This window comes from Bos indicus, chromosome 11, assembly GCF_029378745.1.
Source record: "Bos indicus isolate NIAB-ARS_2022 breed Sahiwal x Tharparkar chromosome 11, NIAB-ARS_B.indTharparkar_mat_pri_1.0, whole genome shotgun sequence".
Lineage (NCBI taxonomy): Eukaryota > Metazoa > Chordata > Mammalia > Artiodactyla > Bovidae > Bos > Bos indicus.
This window is the reverse complement of record NC_091770.1, coordinates 59,831,084-59,850,403: the sequence shown is the minus strand read 5'-3', so window position 1 is coordinate 59,850,403 and position 19,320 is coordinate 59,831,084. Positions and strand designations below refer to the sequence as shown.

Sequence of the window (19,320 nt, the reverse complement as noted above, 5' to 3'; positions counted from 1 at the left end):
TTAGTTTCCCCCAGGGTATGGGGGCTCTTAATTCTCTGGCTGGGGATCAAACCCGTGTCCACTGCATTGGAAGGCAAATTCTTAACCAGTGGACCACCAGGAAAGTTCTAGGATTTTTTTATATGTGAGATGTGATCATTATCTGCAAACATGATACTCATACCAGGGATGAATCCCACTTGATGATGATGTGTTGTTGTTCAGTCACCAAGTTGTGTCCAACTCTTCTTGACCCCATTGACTGCAGCATTCCAGGCTTCCCTGTCCCTCACCATCTCCTGGAGTTTGCCCAAGTTCTTGTCCATTGAATTGATGATAATTGTGTATAATCCTTTTAATGTGCTGTTGAATTTGGTTTGCTAGTATTTTGTTGAAGAATTTTTGCATGTGTGCTCATCAGGAGTATTGACCTGTAGTTTTCTTGTATCCTTATTGGGCTTTGGTATCAGGGTAATACTGACCTTACTGTAAAATGAGTTTGGGAATGTTCCTTTATTTTCAGTTTTTGAAGGATTTGAAAAGGATTGGTGTTGCTTATTGTTTAAATATTTGGTAGACTTTGCCAGTGAAACTATCTGGTCTTTGGCTTTTCATTGTTGGGAGGTTTTGATTGCTAATTCCATTCCCCTGCTAATTATTGATCTCTTCAGATTTTCTGTTTCTTTATGATTCAATCTTTGTTGTATGTTTTAAGATATTTGTCCATTTTTGTAGGTTGTCTAATTTGTTGGCTTATATTGTTTATATTCTTGTTGTTCAGTCACTTAGTGTGTCCGACCCTTTGTGACCCTGTGTTCTCTAGCACACCAGGCTTCCCTATCTCTCATCCCCTGGAGCTTGCTTAAACTCAGGAAAACATCAGGTTTACATCTTTTTTATATCGGGTGTCCATTAACATTATCTTAGCTATATTTATTTTTAGCAGTTTTGCCATTTAACCTTTATGCTAAGAGTTAACTGACTGATACACCACCATATTATAGTAAAAGCCTTCATTTCTGAAGGACAGCTATTCTGGGTTTCTTGGTTGGCAGTTTTTTTCTTTCAGCACTTTGAATATATCATCCCATTCTTACTGGACTTGTAAGGTTTCTTCTGAGAAAGCCACCGATAGCCTTATGGGGGTTCCTTTGTGAGGAAACTCTTTTTTTCTCTTTCAGATAATTTCATTATAATATGTATGGGAAAAGATCTTTTTGACTTGAAAGTTTTGGGGAACTATGAGCTTCATGAACCATGGAGGTCCAAATATGTTTATAGATTTGGACAGTTGTCAGCCATTATTTCTTTGTAAACTACTGCTCCTTTACCCTCTTTTTTCCTTCTCGGACTTCAGTAATGCATAGATTGTTTCTCTCATTTGTATCCCAGTTTCTGTGGGCTTCCTTTACTCTCTCTTCTTTCTTTGTTCTCCTCTGATTGGATAATTTCAATTGAACTGTCTTCCACTTCATAATTTCTTCTTAATCAAGTCTGCCATTGATGCTGGTCACATTTTTATTTCATTCATTGTATTTTTTAGTCCTGGAGTTTTTGCTTGTTTCTGTTTTATTATAATTTCTTTTAACTTCTTATTTGCATTATTTTCTGATTTCATTGAAATTGTCTTTCTGTGTTTTCTTGTAGCTCACCGACCTTCCTTAAAACAACTTCTTTAAATTATTTATTTGACAAAATTTCAGATCTCATTTCCTTAGAGTTGGTTACTGGAAAATTATTGTGTTCCCTTGGTGGTTTAATGTTGATTTTTCATGTTCTGTGGTGCCTTGAGTTGCTGTTTTTGCCTGTAGGGAAGCAGTATTCTTCAGTTTTTTACTGACAGGCTTTTGGAGAGGCATGTCTTTTGTCAGCCCTGTTAAGAATTGTGAAGCTTTTTCAGACCTTTTAAAGTGGATGTGTCTGCTCCTGATTTCTTACTCTCTTTTGGAGCATAATTCTAAGATTGTATATCCTCTCCTGATCATGCAAATCCAGGCTGAGTGCTGATAGCTTCTCATTTGCTTTTCCTGCAGCTATGCTGAATTCTCAAGTTTGAGTACTTCCTCCCAGTTCTGCAGAGTCTGGACAGCTTTTTGCTCATGCTCACTAATTGTCTGTGAAGGCTTGCTTTTGCTGCCCTTAGGGGTACAGTCAAGGGACCAGCCACAGGGTGAGAGTGTGTGAGTGAGGTACATGGAGAATCCTGGGTGCTTATGTGGGGTTGGGGCATTTTCAGACAATATCTCTCTTGGCACTGTGCTGTGCTACCTTGGGGGAAGGGTTTCACAGGTAAAGTGAAATTGTTCCTCTTAATCTCTTAAGTGTGTCCCAGTCTTGGATTTTTTTTGTGTGTGTGTCAGAACTTCTCTGCTGTACTCCTAGACATCCACAGAGGCACTGTTGTCTGTGGTGATTGTTGAAATCAATGTTCTTTGGAAGATGGTAGAAAGTTCCCATTTTGCTATTTTGATGACGTCACTGTCTACTGATGTACTTATACAACCCAAGCTTAGATTTGTCTTTTGTATAATATTAATATAACTAATTAAAATGGAAATAAACTAAGTTTTCTATGTATCTGACATTTTTCATTTAGTATATCATTGTAAGTTACCCATGTTGCTTATTAGTGTATTGGTAGTCTGTTTCTTTTCATTGTTGAATAGAAAACTATAATTTTTTTCTGCTTTGGACGGGTGGTTTGTTTCTAGTTTGAGACTGCTTCAGTTCAGTTCTGTTCAGTCGCTCAGTCGTGTCCGACTCTTTGTGACCCCATGAACTGCAGCACACCAGGCCTCCCTGTCCATCACCAACTCCCGGAGTCCACCCAAACCCATGTCCATTGAGTCGGTGATGCCATCCAACCATCTCATCCTGTCATCCCCTTCTTCTCCTGCCCTCAGTCTTTCCCAGCATCAGGGTCTTTTCCAATGAGTCAGCTCTTCGCATCAGGTGGCCAAAGTATTGGAGTTTCAGCTTCAGCATCAGTCCTTCCAAAGAACACCCAGGACTGATCTCCTTTAGGATGGACTGGTTGGATCTCCTTGCAGTCCAAGGGACTCTCAAGAGTCTTCTCCAGCACCACAGTTCAAAAGCATCAATTCCCCTGCGCTCAGCTTTGTTTATAGTCCAACTCTCACATCCATACATGATCACTGGAAAAACCATAGCCTTGACGAGATGGACCTTTGTTGGCAAAGTAATGTCTCTGCTTTTGAATATGCTATCTAGATTGGTCATAACTTTCCTTCCAAGGAGTAAGCATCTTTTAATTTCATGGCTGCAGTCACCATCTGCAGTGATTTCGGAGCCCCAAAATAAAGTCAGCCACTGTTTCCCCATCTATCTGCCATGAAGTGATGGGACATAGTTTTTATTTATTTTGCTTCTTTGTGTTTTTGTTGTTGTTGCTGCTTCATTGGCTACCTGCCTGGACTCATTCTGTAGATTCTGGTTGCCCTGTGGTTTGTAGTCACTGATGTGTGTGTTGTGTGTGTACATACAGACAGACCAAGTCAGCTTTCTGTGAGTCCTTCCTCACTCAGGATAGCTTAGTGGTTTTGCTTATTTGTTTCTTGAAACTATTTTAGTTTCCTGGTACCCTTGTTAACCTTTTTTTGGTTTGTTTGTTCTTGTTATTTATCTGTTGAAGAAACTACTGATGACATGGATCATTCCACCCATAAAGGTTTTTCATTTTGGATCTTGCTATTGTATCCTTGTGGAATTATTGAACATTTTTCATGTTCCTCTATTTTTATAATTTGATTATTGGATTTAGAGGCTGGATCAGATTTAGATTAGATTTCTTGGCAAGACTTTATAGAATGTGTTGTATTTTATCAGAAGGCAGATAATGTCATGTTGCTTTTTTTTGTAATGCCAGCAGCCATCCCCTAGATCTTTTACTTCATTAGTAGTTGCCAAATAGTGATATTCTTTTTTAAAAATAATTGTATTTATTATTTTTGGCTGTGCTGAGTCTTTCTTGCTGCATAGGTTTTTCTCTAGTTGCAGAGAGTGGGGGCTGCTCTCTAGTTGTGGTGTGTGGGCTTCTCGTTGCAGTGGTTTCTCTTGAGGAGCGCAGGGTCTCGAGTGCAGGGGCTTCAGTGGTTGTGGCATGTGCACTCGGGAGTTGTAGCTCCTGAGTACAGGCTCCATGGTTGGGGTGCACAGGCTCAATAGTTGTGGCTATAGGCTCAATTGCTCCACACATGTGGGATCTTCCAGGATCAGGGATCAAACCTGTGTCCCCTGCAGTGGCAGGTGGATTCTTTACTACTGAGCCACTAGGGAAGCCCCCAAATAGTGATATTCTAATCCTGTCTTTTTTTTTCTTCTAATTAGCTGATCTATTTGTATAAGGAGAAACTTTCTTTTAGTACCTATTACTTTGAATTACTATTTGTACAGGAAGGAGGATACATTTCTCAGTTTTCTCCTTTTATTTACCAGTTTCAAACAGTGAATTCTGTAAAATGTTTAACATCTGATTGAAATTGGTTCTTTTTTTTTTTCAGGATTATTATAAAATTATGTCATTAAAAGTAATGTTTTTACTTTTATTCACCTAACTTTTGGGGTATTATTTTATATCAGTTTATAAAGAGAACCCTCTTTTTTCCTGATGGATAGTTTTCCACGGTCAGGATGAATTTAACTTGTGTTGGTAGACTTTTAGGTTATTTCCAGTCTTTTGGTGTTCAGAACAGTGTTGAGTATCATTGGGTACTATTTTAGATGAGAAAAAGTGTGTTAGAAAAAGAGGATTAAAATAGTACTCAGGGGATCAGTGTATTTTTCATTTTGATAAATACTGTCTAATTTTTACTGATGTATGAAAGCATAAGTATATATGTAGGAGGAGAAGGGGATGACAGGGGATGAAATGGTGGGATGGCATCACCAGCTCAGTGAACATGAGTTTGAGTAAGCTCAGGGAGATGGTGAAGGACAGGGAAGCTTGGCATGCTGCAGCCTGTGGGGTCGCAAAGAGTTGGACATGACTGAGCAACTGAACAACAAATGTTTTCTTTTGAGTTTATCAATACTAAGTGTTATTTAAACTTTTTGCAATCTATTTGTAGGAAAACATAGTACTTCAGTGGTATGTTTGAATCTGATATGTATCATTTTTTCTTTTTTAATCCTATTCACTCAGTTTTTCTAATATTTCTTAATGTTTATTTGAGCTCAGAGAGGTTACTGTTTTGTAAAGACTTTTCCTGGTTTGTGGTTCCTTTGAGGTTTTGCTCTGTGTTGTTTTTATCTATAATTAAACTTTTCATGTGCTCAGATGTATCAATTCAGAACAGTTTAAAAATGCCACTGTCATCTTCTATGTTATCTAGTATTTCAGTTGACTTTAAAGACTCCCAAACTACAGATAGTACCTGACTTGCAACTTTGTGATGGTGAGAAAGTGATATACATTCAGTGGAAACTGTACTTTGAATTTTGGTCTTTTCCTGGGCTAGCAATATGGGTATGATACTCTCGTATGAGGATGGACAGCAACAGTAAGCCCCATAGCTTGCAGTCAACCTTGCTCCCAGTCAACTTTGCAGTCTTGAGGGTAAACGCTGATATACTTACCATTCTTTACCCATAGAGCCACTCTGATTTTACCTTTAAATACATTATTAAATAAATTGCATGAGAAGTTCAGCAGTTTACTGTAAAACAGGCTTTGTGTTAGATGATTTTGCCCAGCTGTAGGCTAATGTAAGTGTTCTGAGCATATTTAAGGTAGGTGAGGCTAAGCTATGATGCTTGGTAGATTAGATGTAATGAGTTAATTTTCACAATTTATGGTATTTTCAACTTACAATGGGTTTATAGTTATATAATCACATAGTAAATAGAGAAAAGTCTGTAATAAGTATTTGTTAATTTTTCATGAGTTTGCTCATTTAGGTTTACCCATGTGCTTATTTCCTTCTTTGGGATTTTTTTTTTTTTTTGCTTTTTGCTCTTAGATTCTTTTCCTTTTTCCCCTCCCCGCCCCCCCACCCCCCTTTGAAAGTACCTCTTAATCTTTTTTAAAATTTGATTTTCTATTCATGATCTGTCAATGTTAAACATATAATACATTTGTCCAGGTTTTGTTTCACCCTTCTTCTTGAGGTCTACCCTTGGTATCAAATTCTAGATTGAGGCTTACTTGGGTGTAAAATTGTAGATTAACCATTATTTTAACATTGTTTTAATGTTTTAAAGAACAGCTTTTTCTTTTGGTCAGAAGTCTGCCTCTCAGTCTTTGGTCGTGTTACTCTATGTAGTCTTTTTCTCTGAAGATTTTGCTAAAATTTTCTTTGGAAAATTTCTAATATGTGCAAAAGAATAATACACTTATGGTATTAAAAGGTAAATTTTGTCAGTAGTTCATTCAAGTTCATAACTATGTAGTACCTTTCTTTAATTGGCTTGTATTCCCTTAATTGGCCCCTTGAATGGTCTTTTAAATGTGTTTGTAACTCTATGTCAAATAGTTAATTAACACTTTACCTTCCAGGCAACCGGTTTTAAAGAATTTAAGACTTATGATTGTTGATAGAATTTTCTAATAGCATCTTGTTACATTATTTACTGAATCAAGCCTTAGATAATGTATTAGCTGCCTCAACAGCTTTATCTTCATATTCCTTTATTGAACTGTTATCTAGTACATAATGTTTCTCTTAATTGTCTCTTCCTTTGCACATGATGATCCTTCTGACTAGGATTCCATCCCCTGTGAGCTTTTTTGTCATCACTCCTTCTTAATCTTTTCTACTGTCCTTCTTGCTTCCCTTTTTACTAATTCCTATCTTTCAGTTATTTCTTTTAGGGAACTTTCCTTAATCCTTTCCAAGACTTTGTTTCCATTTCCTGCTTGTTAGGTTAAGGAAAAAAAGTTGGAAAGAGTTAATGATGATGAGTTGTACTAAAAAGTTCTCTTGAACTAGGTATTGTTCAAATAGGTTGGTAAATGTTTTAAAAGTGTAGAAAGTATTCTATATTTAGATTGCTTTGCAAATTGAGTGTTTAAACTACTGTAATAGCTGAAATGGAAATGACAGCCAGTGTACTGCTTTTATTCTTTTGAAATAAAAGATGCAGAACTCCAGTCAGTGAACCAAAATCCTAAGAAAAGGTCCTATGTCTAAAGATCGGTGAATATGTATTATTCCAGTTTTAAAATGATGCATTAGTTGTAATTTCTGTATACCCAGGGAACAACTCAGGCTAGGTGTGCTAGCTGGTTCTGGTCTTCTGGGTTGTTTATACTTATTTTAACCATTTTACCCACCTGCGTAGGTCTCTGTGGCTAACCTTGGTGCTGGCTAGGGTTCTGGATAGGGCCCAGCTTCTTGCATGTACCATTCTTTTGGGACTTTGCGGACAGTATGCTGTCTCCTACATACAAATGAGTTTCATTCCAAGAGTGTGTTTTTAAGTCCAATGAAGTTAGCCTAAGTACCCAACTAATACAGTCAGCTATATCAGTTCAGTTGCTCAGTTGTGTCCGACTCTTTGCGACCCCATGAATTGCAGCACGCCAGGCCTCCCTGTCCATCACGAACTCCTGGAGTTCACTCAAACTCATGTCCATCGAGTCAGTGATGCCATCCAGCCATCTCATCCTCTGTCGTCCCCTTCTCTTCCTGCCCCCAACCCCTCCCAGCATCACAGTCTTTTCCAATGAGTCAACTCTTCGCATAAGGTGGCTAAAGTACTGGAGTTTCAGCTTTAGCTTTGTTCCTTCCAAAGAACACCCAGGACTGATCTCCTTTAGAATGGACTGGTTGGATCTCCTTGCAGTCCATGGGACTCTCAAGAGTCTTCTCCAACACCTATATAGTACTGTACTATAATAGATTTGACACTTTTCACAGAAATAATACATACAAGACAAAAACTAAAACATTTTTAATCTTTTAAATTTTAATTTCAAGTACAATACCTTGAAGAGTACAGTAGTATAGTACAACAGCTGGTATACAGGGGCTGGCATCGAGTGAATAGAAAGAGTTACTGACTGTAGGAGGGAGAGGAGATGAGAGATGGTAGAGTCCTACTGTATTCTGTACAGTACTGTGTGTACAGTAAAGTACACAAGCACAACTACTTGTAGAGGATGCTTGCATGTCATTATATGTGAGGCACGTGAATTAACTTAAGTGATTGGGCATGCAAACACATGTTCACATCTTTGGATGTTCGCAACTTCAAGGTTCATATGTAGGGGACTTTTGTACCCTTCTTACTGGCTTGTAAGAAGTATATGAGGTTGTGTTCAGCACTTTTGGCCTGGTAGTGGTCATGAAGTTTTTCATATGATAATTGTGAGATTGTGTATGGCAATACTTACCCTTTGCTTGGGGTAGGATCTTGGTCATATCTACTAATGGTTTCTTACTAGATGTGTGGGTTTATGCCGCCTATCCTCATAACTAAAAAGCCTCATGATGAAAGTGAAAGTGGAGAGTGAAAAAGTTGGCTTAAAGCTTAACATTCAGAAAATGAAGATCATGGCATCCGGTTCCATCACTTCATGGGAAATAGATGGGGAAACAGTGGAAACAGTGTCAGACTTCATTTATCTGGGCTCCAAAATCACTGCAGATGGTGACTGCAGCCATGAAATTAAAAGACGCTTACTCCTTGGAAGGAAAGTTATGACCAACCTAGATAGCATATTAAAAAGCAGAGACATTACTTTGCCAACAAAGGTTCGTCTAGTCAAGGCTTTGGTTTTTCCTGTGGTCATGTATGGATGTGAGAGTTGGACCGTGAAGAAGGCTGAGAGCTGAAGAATTGATGCTTTTGAACTGTGGTGTTGGAGAAGACTCTTGAGAGTCCCTTGGACTGCAAGGAGATCCAGCCAGTCCATTCTGAAGGAGATCAGCCCTGGGATTTCTTTGGAAGGACTGATGCTAAAGCTGAAACTCCAGTACTTTGGCCACCTCATGCGAAGAGTTGACTCATTGGAAAAGACTCTGATGCTGGGAGGGATTGGGGGCAGGAGGAGAAGGGGATGACAGAGGATGAGATGGCTGGATGGCATCACTGACTCGATGGACGTGAGTCTGAGTGAACTCCGGGAGTTGGTGATGGACAGGGAGGCCTGGCATGCTGTGATTCATGGGGTCGCAAAGAGTCGGACACGACTGAGCAACTGATCTGATCTGATGTGATCTGATCCTCATGTTTCCTTTTGGGATTCTGCTTGCCATCATGTTATCATAATGTCCATTTGTGGTCTTTGAAGTTTTCATGAGTATTTTCTTTTTAAATTTTAAGTAATGAGAACCCCTCACCTTATTTCCATCCTGCTACCTCACTCATTATGTCAGTTGGGTACATTTCTATCAGTTACTGAACTTTCCTCCTTTTGAGGGATATCTGATTACCCAGCCTTAATGTTTCCAATTCCACTTTGATCTTTTCTCTTGGGCTATTATTTTTGGTGTTCTTTAGATCTGTGTGACAGTCCACCATTCTCTCTTATCTGTCTGGGTGGTTGGCCCTTTAGAGTTGAAATACAGTTTCTTCTATAGGAAATGGTGGAAGGATTTCTTAAAGTTTCCCTTTTTCTTTCCTTTATTTATTGTGGACTTTAATGGATCTTTGATCTGTAAAGATCAGTGGCTTCTTTTAAACTGAAGTTTGGGCTTCTCTGTTTTCTTTTTTTATTGATTTTTTTTTTAATTGTAGAAAACACATAACATAAATTTTCTCATCTTAGCTATTTTTTTAAAAAAATTATTGGAGTGTATTTCATTTATAATGTGTTAGTTCCTGGTGTACAGCAGAGTGACTTGTTTTTATATATATATATTTTCATGATAGGTTATTCCAAGATATTGAATACAGTTCCCTGTGCTGTACAGTAGGAACTTGTTTATTTCATCTTAACCATTTCTAAGTGTATGATTTAGTGTTAAGAATATTCACATTGTTAGGCAACAGATCTTCAGAACTCTTTCATCTTGAAAACTGAAACTCTGTACCCATTAAACAATTCCTTACTTCCATCTCCCACTGACAACCACCATTCTACTTTGTTTTTGGTGGATTTGTTTACTCAAGATCTTTTATAAGTATAATCATACAGTATTTTGTCTTTCTGTGCCTGGCTTATTTACTTAGCATGATGTCTTCAAGGCTCATTCATGTTGTAGCATGTGATGGGATTTTCATCCTTTTTAAGGCTAAATAGCATTCCTCTGTATGTATGCAGCACTTTTTGCTTATTCATCTGTTTGTATATATTTGGGTTATTTCTATCTCTTGCCTATTGTGAATAATGCTGCTATGAACATAGGTGTACAAATATCTCTTTGAGGTTCAGTTTTCAATTCTTTTTCATATATATACCCAGAAGTGGAATTGCTGAATCACATGGTAATTCTTTTTGAAATCTTTTGAGGAAGTACTGTATTCTTTTCCATAGTGGTTGCACCATTTAGTATTCCCACCAGCATTGCTCAAGGGTTTCAGTTTCTCCACATCCTCATCTATATCTGTTATTTTATGATATTTTAATAGTAGCTATCTTTAAAAAAAAATAATGGTTGTGCTGGGTCTTTGTTGCTCTTGGCTTTTCTCTAGTGGTGAGCAGAGGCTACTCTCTAGTGGCCGTGCATGGGCTTCTCATTGCAGTGGCTTCTCTTGTTGAAGAGCATGAACTCTAGGGTGCGTGGGCTTCAGTAGTTGCAGCACTTGGGCTCAGTAGTTGTGGCTCCCAGGCTCTAGAGCACAGGCTCAGTAGTTGTGGTGCACAGGCTTAGTTGCTGTGTGGCATATGGGATCTTCCTGGACCAGGGATTGAACCTGTGTCTCCTGCATTGTCAGGCAGTTCTTTACCACTAAGCCACCAGGGAAGTGGGGAAGGCAATGGCAACCCACTCCAGTACTCTTGTCTGGAAGATCCCATGGATGGAGGAGCCTGGTGGGCTGCCATCTATGCACAGAGTCGGACATGACTGAAGTGACTTAGCAGCAGCAGCACCAGGGAAGCCCAGTAGTAGCCATCTTAATGGGTGTGAAGGCATAGCTCATTGTGGTTTTTTACTTGTGTACTTTGTTTTGAAATCATGAGATTTGAGCTTCCATCTTTGTTCTTGTTTTACAAAATTGTTTTGGTTATTTGGGATCCTTTGAAATTCTCTATAAATTTAAGGGTAGAGTTTTCTATTTCTGCAAAAACATTGTTGGGATTTTGGTTGGGATTGTATTGACTGTATAGATCACTTTGGGCAGTATTGACACTTAATGATGTTAAAAGTTCCATGGATATGAGACTTCTATTTATTTCTATCTAATTTTTGGAACATGATGGACTGCAGCATGCCAAGCTTCCCTGTCCATTACCAAGTCCCAAAGTTTACTCAAACTCTTGTCCATCGATCGGTGATGCCATCCAACCATTTGATCATCCTCTGTTGTCCTGTTCTCCTGCCTTCAGTCTTTCCCAGCATCACAGTGTTTTCAAATGAGTCCGTTCTTTGCATCAGGTGGCCAAAGTATTGGAGTTTCAGGTTCAACATCAGTCCTTCCAATGAGTATTCAAGACTGATTTCCTTTGGGATGGACTTGTTGGATCTCCTTGCTGTCCAGGGGACTCTCAAGAGTCTTCTCCAACACCACAGTTCAAAAGCATCAATTCCCCTGCACTCAGCTTTCTTTATAGTCCAACTCTCAGATCCTTACGTGACTACTGGAAAAACCATAGCTTTGACTAGATGGACCTTTGTTGGCAAAGTAACGTCTCTGCTTTTTAATATGCTGCCTAGGTTGGTCATAACTTTTCTTCCAAGGAGCAGGCGTCTTAATTTCATGGGTGCGATCACCATCTGCAGTGATTTTGGAGCCCCCCAAAATAAAGTCAGCCACTGTTTCCATTGTTTTCCCATCTGTTTGCTTTGAAGTAATGGGACCAGATGCCATGATCTTAGTTTTCTGAATATTGAGCTTTAAGCCAACTTTTTTACTCTCCTCTTTTCACTTTCATCAAGAGGTTCTTTAGTTCTTCACTTTCTGCCATAATGGTGGTGTCATCTGCATATCTGAGATTATTGATATTTCACCCGGCAGTCTTGATTCCAGCTTGTGCTTCATCCAGCCCAGCATTTCTCATGATGTACTCTGCATAGAAGTTAAACAAGCAGGGTGACAATATACAGCCTTGACGCACTCCTTTCCTGATTTGGAACCAGTCTGTTCCATGTCCATTTCTAACTGTTGCTTCTTGGCCTGCATACAGATTTCTCATGAGGCAGGTCAAGTGGTCTGATATTCCCATCTGTTTCAGAATTTTCCACAGTTTATTGTGATCCACACTGTCAAAGGTATATAGTCTGATCTAGAACAGGGAGAGGTTTTTATTTTTACAAATGAAAGTTAAGCCATACACAGTTGGTAAATAGTGGAAAGATACTAGTGTAATGGAACATCTTACTAGTTCATATGAGATTTTCCGCCATCACATTGTTTTATAGTAATTCATGAAAGGTTTCTTGTGATTAAAGACAAGACTCTAGTAGTATATGAAAAAAGAATAACAAAGCTGACATTCCTCAAAAATGCCTTCTTGTGCATGTGATTGCTTTATTGCCTTCAAGAACCCCTGTATTTTCTACTTTGTAGAGCTATGTGGAGATGCAAAGTCATAAAAAAAGGATAGATTCATGAGAATGATTATATTCAATCTTTAATTTTTGGAAATGATCTTTGTTAGAATTGAATGCCCTCAAGCACCTTCGTATCAAAAGATGAAGCATGAACCTCATGGTTTAAAGCTGAAGAATGTTGACTGACAATAGTTAGCACAAATGCCAATGGATTTAACTGTGCTTGTATTTTTTAAAAAAGCTTAAATCAGACTAGTTACTGGTTTTATCAGTGCTCTGGTTATAGTTTCATAGGTTTTGAATAGTCTGCTTGTAACATTTTATTGTTAGTCTCATTTTCTTTATTGTAAGATTTTATATTATATAAGGATTCATAGCAATGTTTACGTTACAGAGTAGGGAATGCTTGTACAGAGAAATTAAATGTTTTCAGTATGATACTCTTCGCTTTCAGCTATCTAAGTGTTCTAAACACAGCTCTCTCTGGTTCAGCACCTCCAGAGAAACTTTTGGAGGTCTTGTGTGTGTGTGTGTGTGTGTGTGTGTGTGTGTGTGTGTGTGCGCGCGCCCCTGTGCGCACACACAAAGTGGGTGGGTGGGGTGGGAGGGCAGTAAAGGGTATGGGGGTTTGTCTAACTGCTTCTTAATAAGGCTCTACTATTTTTTAACCTCACTTATATTCCTCCTTTTAGAAGTACTCAATGTTTCTAATTTCTGAGTTTTTCTGAGACTTTGTGGGACAAAGCATCATATTAGTCATTAATTAAACAGATTTATTTTCTTTAGTGAAAGCAAAAACAAATTATGTGAAATATTTGTAAATCTATTTTTTTTTTTTTTAAGTATTGGCTTTTTTTTTTTTTTTTTGGCCACTGTGTGTAGCATGCAGGATCTTAGTTCCCCAACCAGGGATCGAACTTGCGTACCCTACAGTGGGAGCATGGAGTCTGAGCCATTGGACTGCCAGGGAAGTCCCTGTTGACTTTAATACTGGTTTAGCATTGTTTATTCATAATTTAAAAGTTACTTTTTCTACTTTCTTTCAGTATCTGATATAGAAGGTGGTGATGGACTGCAGCTCAGAAAGGAACATACTCTCAAAATATTTGCTTATATCAATTCCTGGACACAGAGGTATGCGTCTTTAAGTACTTTGAAGACTAACTTTGTTAGTTGTATTTTATTTTATATTTTAATTTTTTGTTTTTTTTGGTCACACCCACGTGACTTATATTATCTTAGTTCCCCAACCAGGGATTGACTTTAACTCTTGGCAGTGAAAGCATGGAGTTCTAACCACTGGATCGCCAGGGAATTTTTAGTTATATTCTTTTTTTTTTTGAAAAGCTTCATTAATTCGTTTAGGCCATGCTGCAGGGCTTATGGAATCTTAGTTCCCTGACCAGGGATTGAACCTGTACCCCTGCAGTGGAAGCTCAAGTACTAGACCACCAGGGAATTCCCCCTTGTTGTATTTTAAATTTACACTGTCATCAAATTTTTTCTTTAGGGTTTTGGTTTATATACCTTTTGTCATTAAATCACAGTTTATCAATATTAAATCTTCTCCGGTTATTCTTGGGATCATTCATGTTTTGCTTTTAAAACATGAATTGTTTAGAAATATGGGAAGGATTCTGTCATTACTTAGAAACATGGAAATGACTGAAATGGTAAAAAATAATTATTTTGAGAGATTGAACAATCATTATGTCATAGCTAGAGATCTATAACAAACTTAAACTTTTAAAACAGTATTATAGTAGAGGACACTTTGACCGTTCTGGGAGCTACTTTCTATTTGTTCCTTCCATAATAATTATGTATATTAGGTTGATTTTTAAATTTCATACAAATATATAGAGAGAATAAAATTGTACAGAACAGTCATTAATATAACCACAGTGTATAGCAGGGATTTGCAAATTACTGTTCCTCAACATGAGTTTAGCTGGTCATGGCTAAAAAATTCTTTTACGTACGTATCTATTTGTTTAAAGATTCTTAGCTCTTCTGAAATTTTCTGGGAAAAAAAAATGTTTGAAGCATTGTGTGCAGTGATTAATGAACACATTAAATACAGTAATAACAGAGGTGAATGTTGTGAGGTGACAGACTGATCATGGAGTTTATCAGAATAGTTTAATTTCAAATAGCATTTGCTTTACAGTAACATCCCTTTATCCTGTGTTTTCTCTTTCTCTCTTGTCAATAAAGCGGTGCTTGTATTTGTTCCAAAAAGATTATAGATTTTAAAACATAAGTGCCATTATTATTGGGCATCTCTTTGCTGAGTCCCATTGACCTGAGTTTCTTTTGACTTAAGTTTATCTGTGCTTACTGTTTGTCCCTTTCATTATGGGTAGGATAGATGATTGGATATTTCGTTATACTAATGATTTAAAATTAACATTAAAAATCTAAAGTATTTGCTGAGAAATGATACATTTGAGTCATAATTTTGAATTTATTGCAGCTACAGCTCGGTAGCAACATGTTATTTACTGGGATAAAATCTTATTCCTGATTTCAGGATTTATAAGTGTGCCACTAAATAAAATGAAATTCAGAGAATTACCATTTTCCTGGCATCTTACCATTAGTTATCAGTGGAGCTGAATGGGTCCTTTTCTAGTTCACATTTATCCTAGATGTATACTCAGTCCTTGTATCAGGAAACTTTAACTTGGAGTTTGTGGACTGGGAATGAAAATATAAATGAAATTTTGATATGTACAGTTTTAGGCAGTAATTTCGGAGAAGGCAATGGCACCGCACTCCAGTATTCTTGCCTGGAAAATCCCATGGATGGAGGAGCCTGGTAGGCTGCAGTCCATGGGGTCCCTAAGAGTCGGACACGACTGAGCGACTTCACTTTCACTTTTCACTTTCATGCATTGGAGAAGGAAATGGCAACCCACTCCAGTGTTCTTGCCTGGAGAATCCCAGGGACAGGAGAGCCTGGTGGGCTGCCGTCTATGGGGTCACATAGAGTCGGATACGACTGAAGTGACTTAGCAGTAGCAGCAGCAGGCAGTAATTTGTAGCTCTCACTGTAGAGACTCTGCCTTTTATCTGATGCTGTTCCGGAATATAGTGCTTTAGACTGTGGCCTTGGAGCCCAGTAGATGTGGCTTCCAGTCCTCCATCACCTGTATACTAGGTGATTATGACAAATTAGCTAACTTCTGTAAACTCTTACTTCCTTACTTGTGAAATGAGTAATAATAAAGCTACTACTGTCTTCATGAAGTTGAAGAAACAAGATACTTAGTACAGTATCTAAACAAAATAACTTAATTAAACACTTATTTTAATTAAAATTGTTAAAACTTATTTTAGAAAATGAAATCTATGTTGAAGGGGTACATAAGCCAAAGAATGAAATGTCAAATTGGAAAACAGTTTGTCATATTTATAATGCTGTTCACATGTTGATAAGTAGCGATAGTTATTTAGCTGATAGTAAAAAATACCAAAAAGTAGAATATTACACTTGTAATCATTCATACTGATAGAAGAGAGAAGTGACAGTAAAATATCCAGTTGGATCGCAGTGCTGTATAGTAAAAGTTGTTGCCTGTTCGCCTGCTCTGCTCTCCCTGCTCCTGTTTCTCTCTAGGGTATCAAAAAATATTGTTGCTTAGGTTAAGATTGTGGTTCTTGTAGGGGATAATTGGCTACTAATAAGACAAAGTTGGAGAAGGTAATGGCACCCCACTCCAGCCCGTACTCTTGCCTGGAAAATCCCATGGACGGAGGAGCCTGGTAGGCTGGACTCCATGGGGTCGCTAAGAGTCGGACACGACTGAGTGACTTCACTTTCACTTTTCACTTTCATGCATTGGAGAAGGAAATGGCAACCCACTCTAGTATTCTTGCCTAGAGAATCCCAGGGATGGGGGAGCCTGGTGGGCTGCCATCTATGGGGTCACACAGAGTCAGACACGACTGAAGTGACTTAGCAGCAGCAGCAGCAGCAAGACAAAGTTAATTTACAAAAGAAAGTCTTAACTTGGTGGCTCATGACCATGGAAAATCCATCAGTGTACCTTCATGCACAAATGGACCCATGACATCTCATACAAAATGTTCTTTATAGGTTTTCTGGGAGAAAAGTGTTAACTTCCCTAAGATTATGAGTGATGAAGAATCACTTTTCTGATATATTGATTGGCCAGGATATAGGTGAAAGAGAATGTTCACTTGAAAATGCAGTATGTTAAAAGTTTAATATTTATAGAAAGTTCGAAGGCTTTAATATTTTATAATTTTCCTCCTGTTTAAAGGATATACTTACTGTGAAAATCTTTTTAGAAAATACAGAAGATAAAAGTTTAAAAGGAAAATATGCCATCACCCAGATTGACAACTGGTAAATTTTTTTGGCATAACCTTGGTGTAAGGTTGGAAACAGTAAAGTTTAAAGTTTTACAAAAATGTGATTATAAAACTGTATCTTTTATAATCTGATTTTTTTTATGTGAACTGTGATCAGTCTCTATATCATCAAATATTTTTTTAAACTGTTCTATACTGGAATATAATCAGTTAACAATGTTGTGGTAGTTTTAGGTGCATAACAGAATGACCGTGTCATCCTTATTTCGTCATCATTTTTAATTGCTTCATCTCAGTAATATAGCTGTCACTTCTTTGTAAGATTTAAGTAGTTAGGTATGTTACTTTAACAGATTATCATTATTTTATCACTATTGGAATGGGAAATTGGAATGAAATGGGAAATAAAATGAATTCTCAGAGAATGGGGAGAGAATATTAGAATAAATTTAAGAATATAAATTTGGAAAAGAGCATATATGGATATGAAAGGAAATGTCATTAATGATGAAGGCATTGATCCTACAAGGCAAAATCCTTCTTGTTGGAATTGCTGCCAGATTTTTTTTTTTTTGACTTGTTTAAAGCCTATTATAAAATAGGCTTATTATGTTTATATCTTGAAGATGCCTTTAGTAGCCATTCAGGTTTCCTCATTGTCTCCTGCTTGTCTACTTTCTAATCTTATTTCTCCCCTGCAAGAATTCTGAGTGCTAGGTAGGGGGTGATTCTTTGTATTTTCAGGCTAAAAATTGTACCTTTCTTATTTGTCATTTGTTACTTAATAAATATTTGAGGCTATTGCTTATTTTTATTGTTTTAATCAACTTTATTTTAAAACTGTTTTAGAATGGTTTTAGATACTACTGCTTTTGAATAGGTTAATGTATATTCTCCACTGTTTAAGAGTTTAGTCTTTATTTTGGCATTAAGATTGTGGCTAGTGGGATATTGATATTGACCACTATTCAAAGTAGTGCTTTTCAGAAATTAGCTCATAAATAAGCTTTTGCTAAGGTTGGATACTGTAGATGAATAGTTTTTTCTCATGTTTAGCAGTACCAGGCCAGGAAAATGTTAGATCTGTTGGAATATTTGCTAGATCAAATTATGGAATCCAGGTTGAAATAATTTAATTTTGACATATAGCTTCCTCATGAATGTGTAGTTAGTATTTTTATTATATTAATTAATGCTACATATTTTATGTTGGGGGCTTCCCAAGTGGCTCAATGGATAAAGAATCCACCTGTAATGCAGGAGACATGGGTTCGATCCCTGGGTTGGGAAGATTCCCTGGAGTAAGAAATGGCAACCCACTCCAGGATTCTTGCCTGGAGAATCCCATGTACAGAGGAAGCCTGGTGGGCTACAGCCCGTAGGGTCACAAAGAGTCAGATATGATTGAAGTGACTGAGCACACATGCATTTTATATTATCATTTAGAAATTTTTATCATTGTGTGTTCTTAAGTGTAAGCGTACTCCACTCACATAGGCAGCACAAAACTCTACTTAAGTAATAAAAGTCTTATCAGGCTGGTAGTAATAGGGGTAAGACAGAGAATAAAATAGGATAAGCTCAGGTAGTCAAAGGTAATATATGATTTTGGTGTACAAATACAAAGCAATATGTGTAGAGTTTAAAAAATAAATGGGAAGAAAAGGCCTGTAAAAAAGTCCATTGTCTCCTGTCTTCTCAGACCCATTTCTGTTTTCAGTTCTTTAAAATGTTGGTTTTGACATTAACTTATTTTCTGAAATAGTAATTATATTTCAGCTATATCAAAAATCATATTTCTATTGCTTTATTAATTTTGGATATAATTTGTGAACTTCCTTTTCTGATGCATAATGGTTTCACCCACTTAACCTTCCCCATCCTCTCAATATAGTTATGTCAGTTCTTGAGGTAGTTCTAAAAATGAAAATAATTGCTCAGTGATTGCCAAAAAAGATTCTGTGATTCACTTTATACCTTAAAATATATCAATTGTTGTTTTCCTTTTGTTATTCTTTGTTTCATAGAGTTTAATGGCTTGTTTTTCATTTGATTAATTTTCTGGGTGGGAATTGCTTATTCTTCCCCCAAATCTACAGCCTTTCTTAGTACTAGTTTTTACATTTTATACATCATTAAGTGATCTGTTATTTCTTTCCTTCCCTCCATCTCCTTTGGACTTCATCTTCCTACTCCAGTCTGTATTGATTTCTCATTAGGGTTACTGAAACAGCTATCTTCTCTTTAGATCATCCTTGAAATTTCTTTTGCTTTTCTGTTGTCTTGGATCTCTAGTTTCATGGATTGCATGCCATCTTTATTAGTTCACTTCTTTATTTTGTTTGGATGATGAGTTTTCTGAGAAAAATTACCAGGGAGATAA

The 19,320-nt window shown here is 37.3% G+C and overlaps 1 protein-coding gene across 7 annotated transcripts in view; it reads left to right on the top strand.

The window, feature by feature from the left end:
- USP34 (ubiquitin specific peptidase 34) overlaps positions 1–19,320 on the top strand; it is a 240,420-nt gene that overhangs the window by 30,526 nt on the left and 190,574 nt on the right. For all 7 annotated transcript variants that reach the window (XR_011569295.1, XM_070798851.1, XM_019970352.2 and 4 more), the window contains exon 2: positions 13,643–13,730. Coding sequence is in view for 6 of the 7 variants with exons in the window: in XM_070798851.1 (XP_070654952.1) it covers positions 13,643–13,730 (88 nt within the window). In the remaining variant the exon portion in view is untranslated. The remainder of the gene's footprint in view (positions 1–13,642; positions 13,731–19,320) is intronic.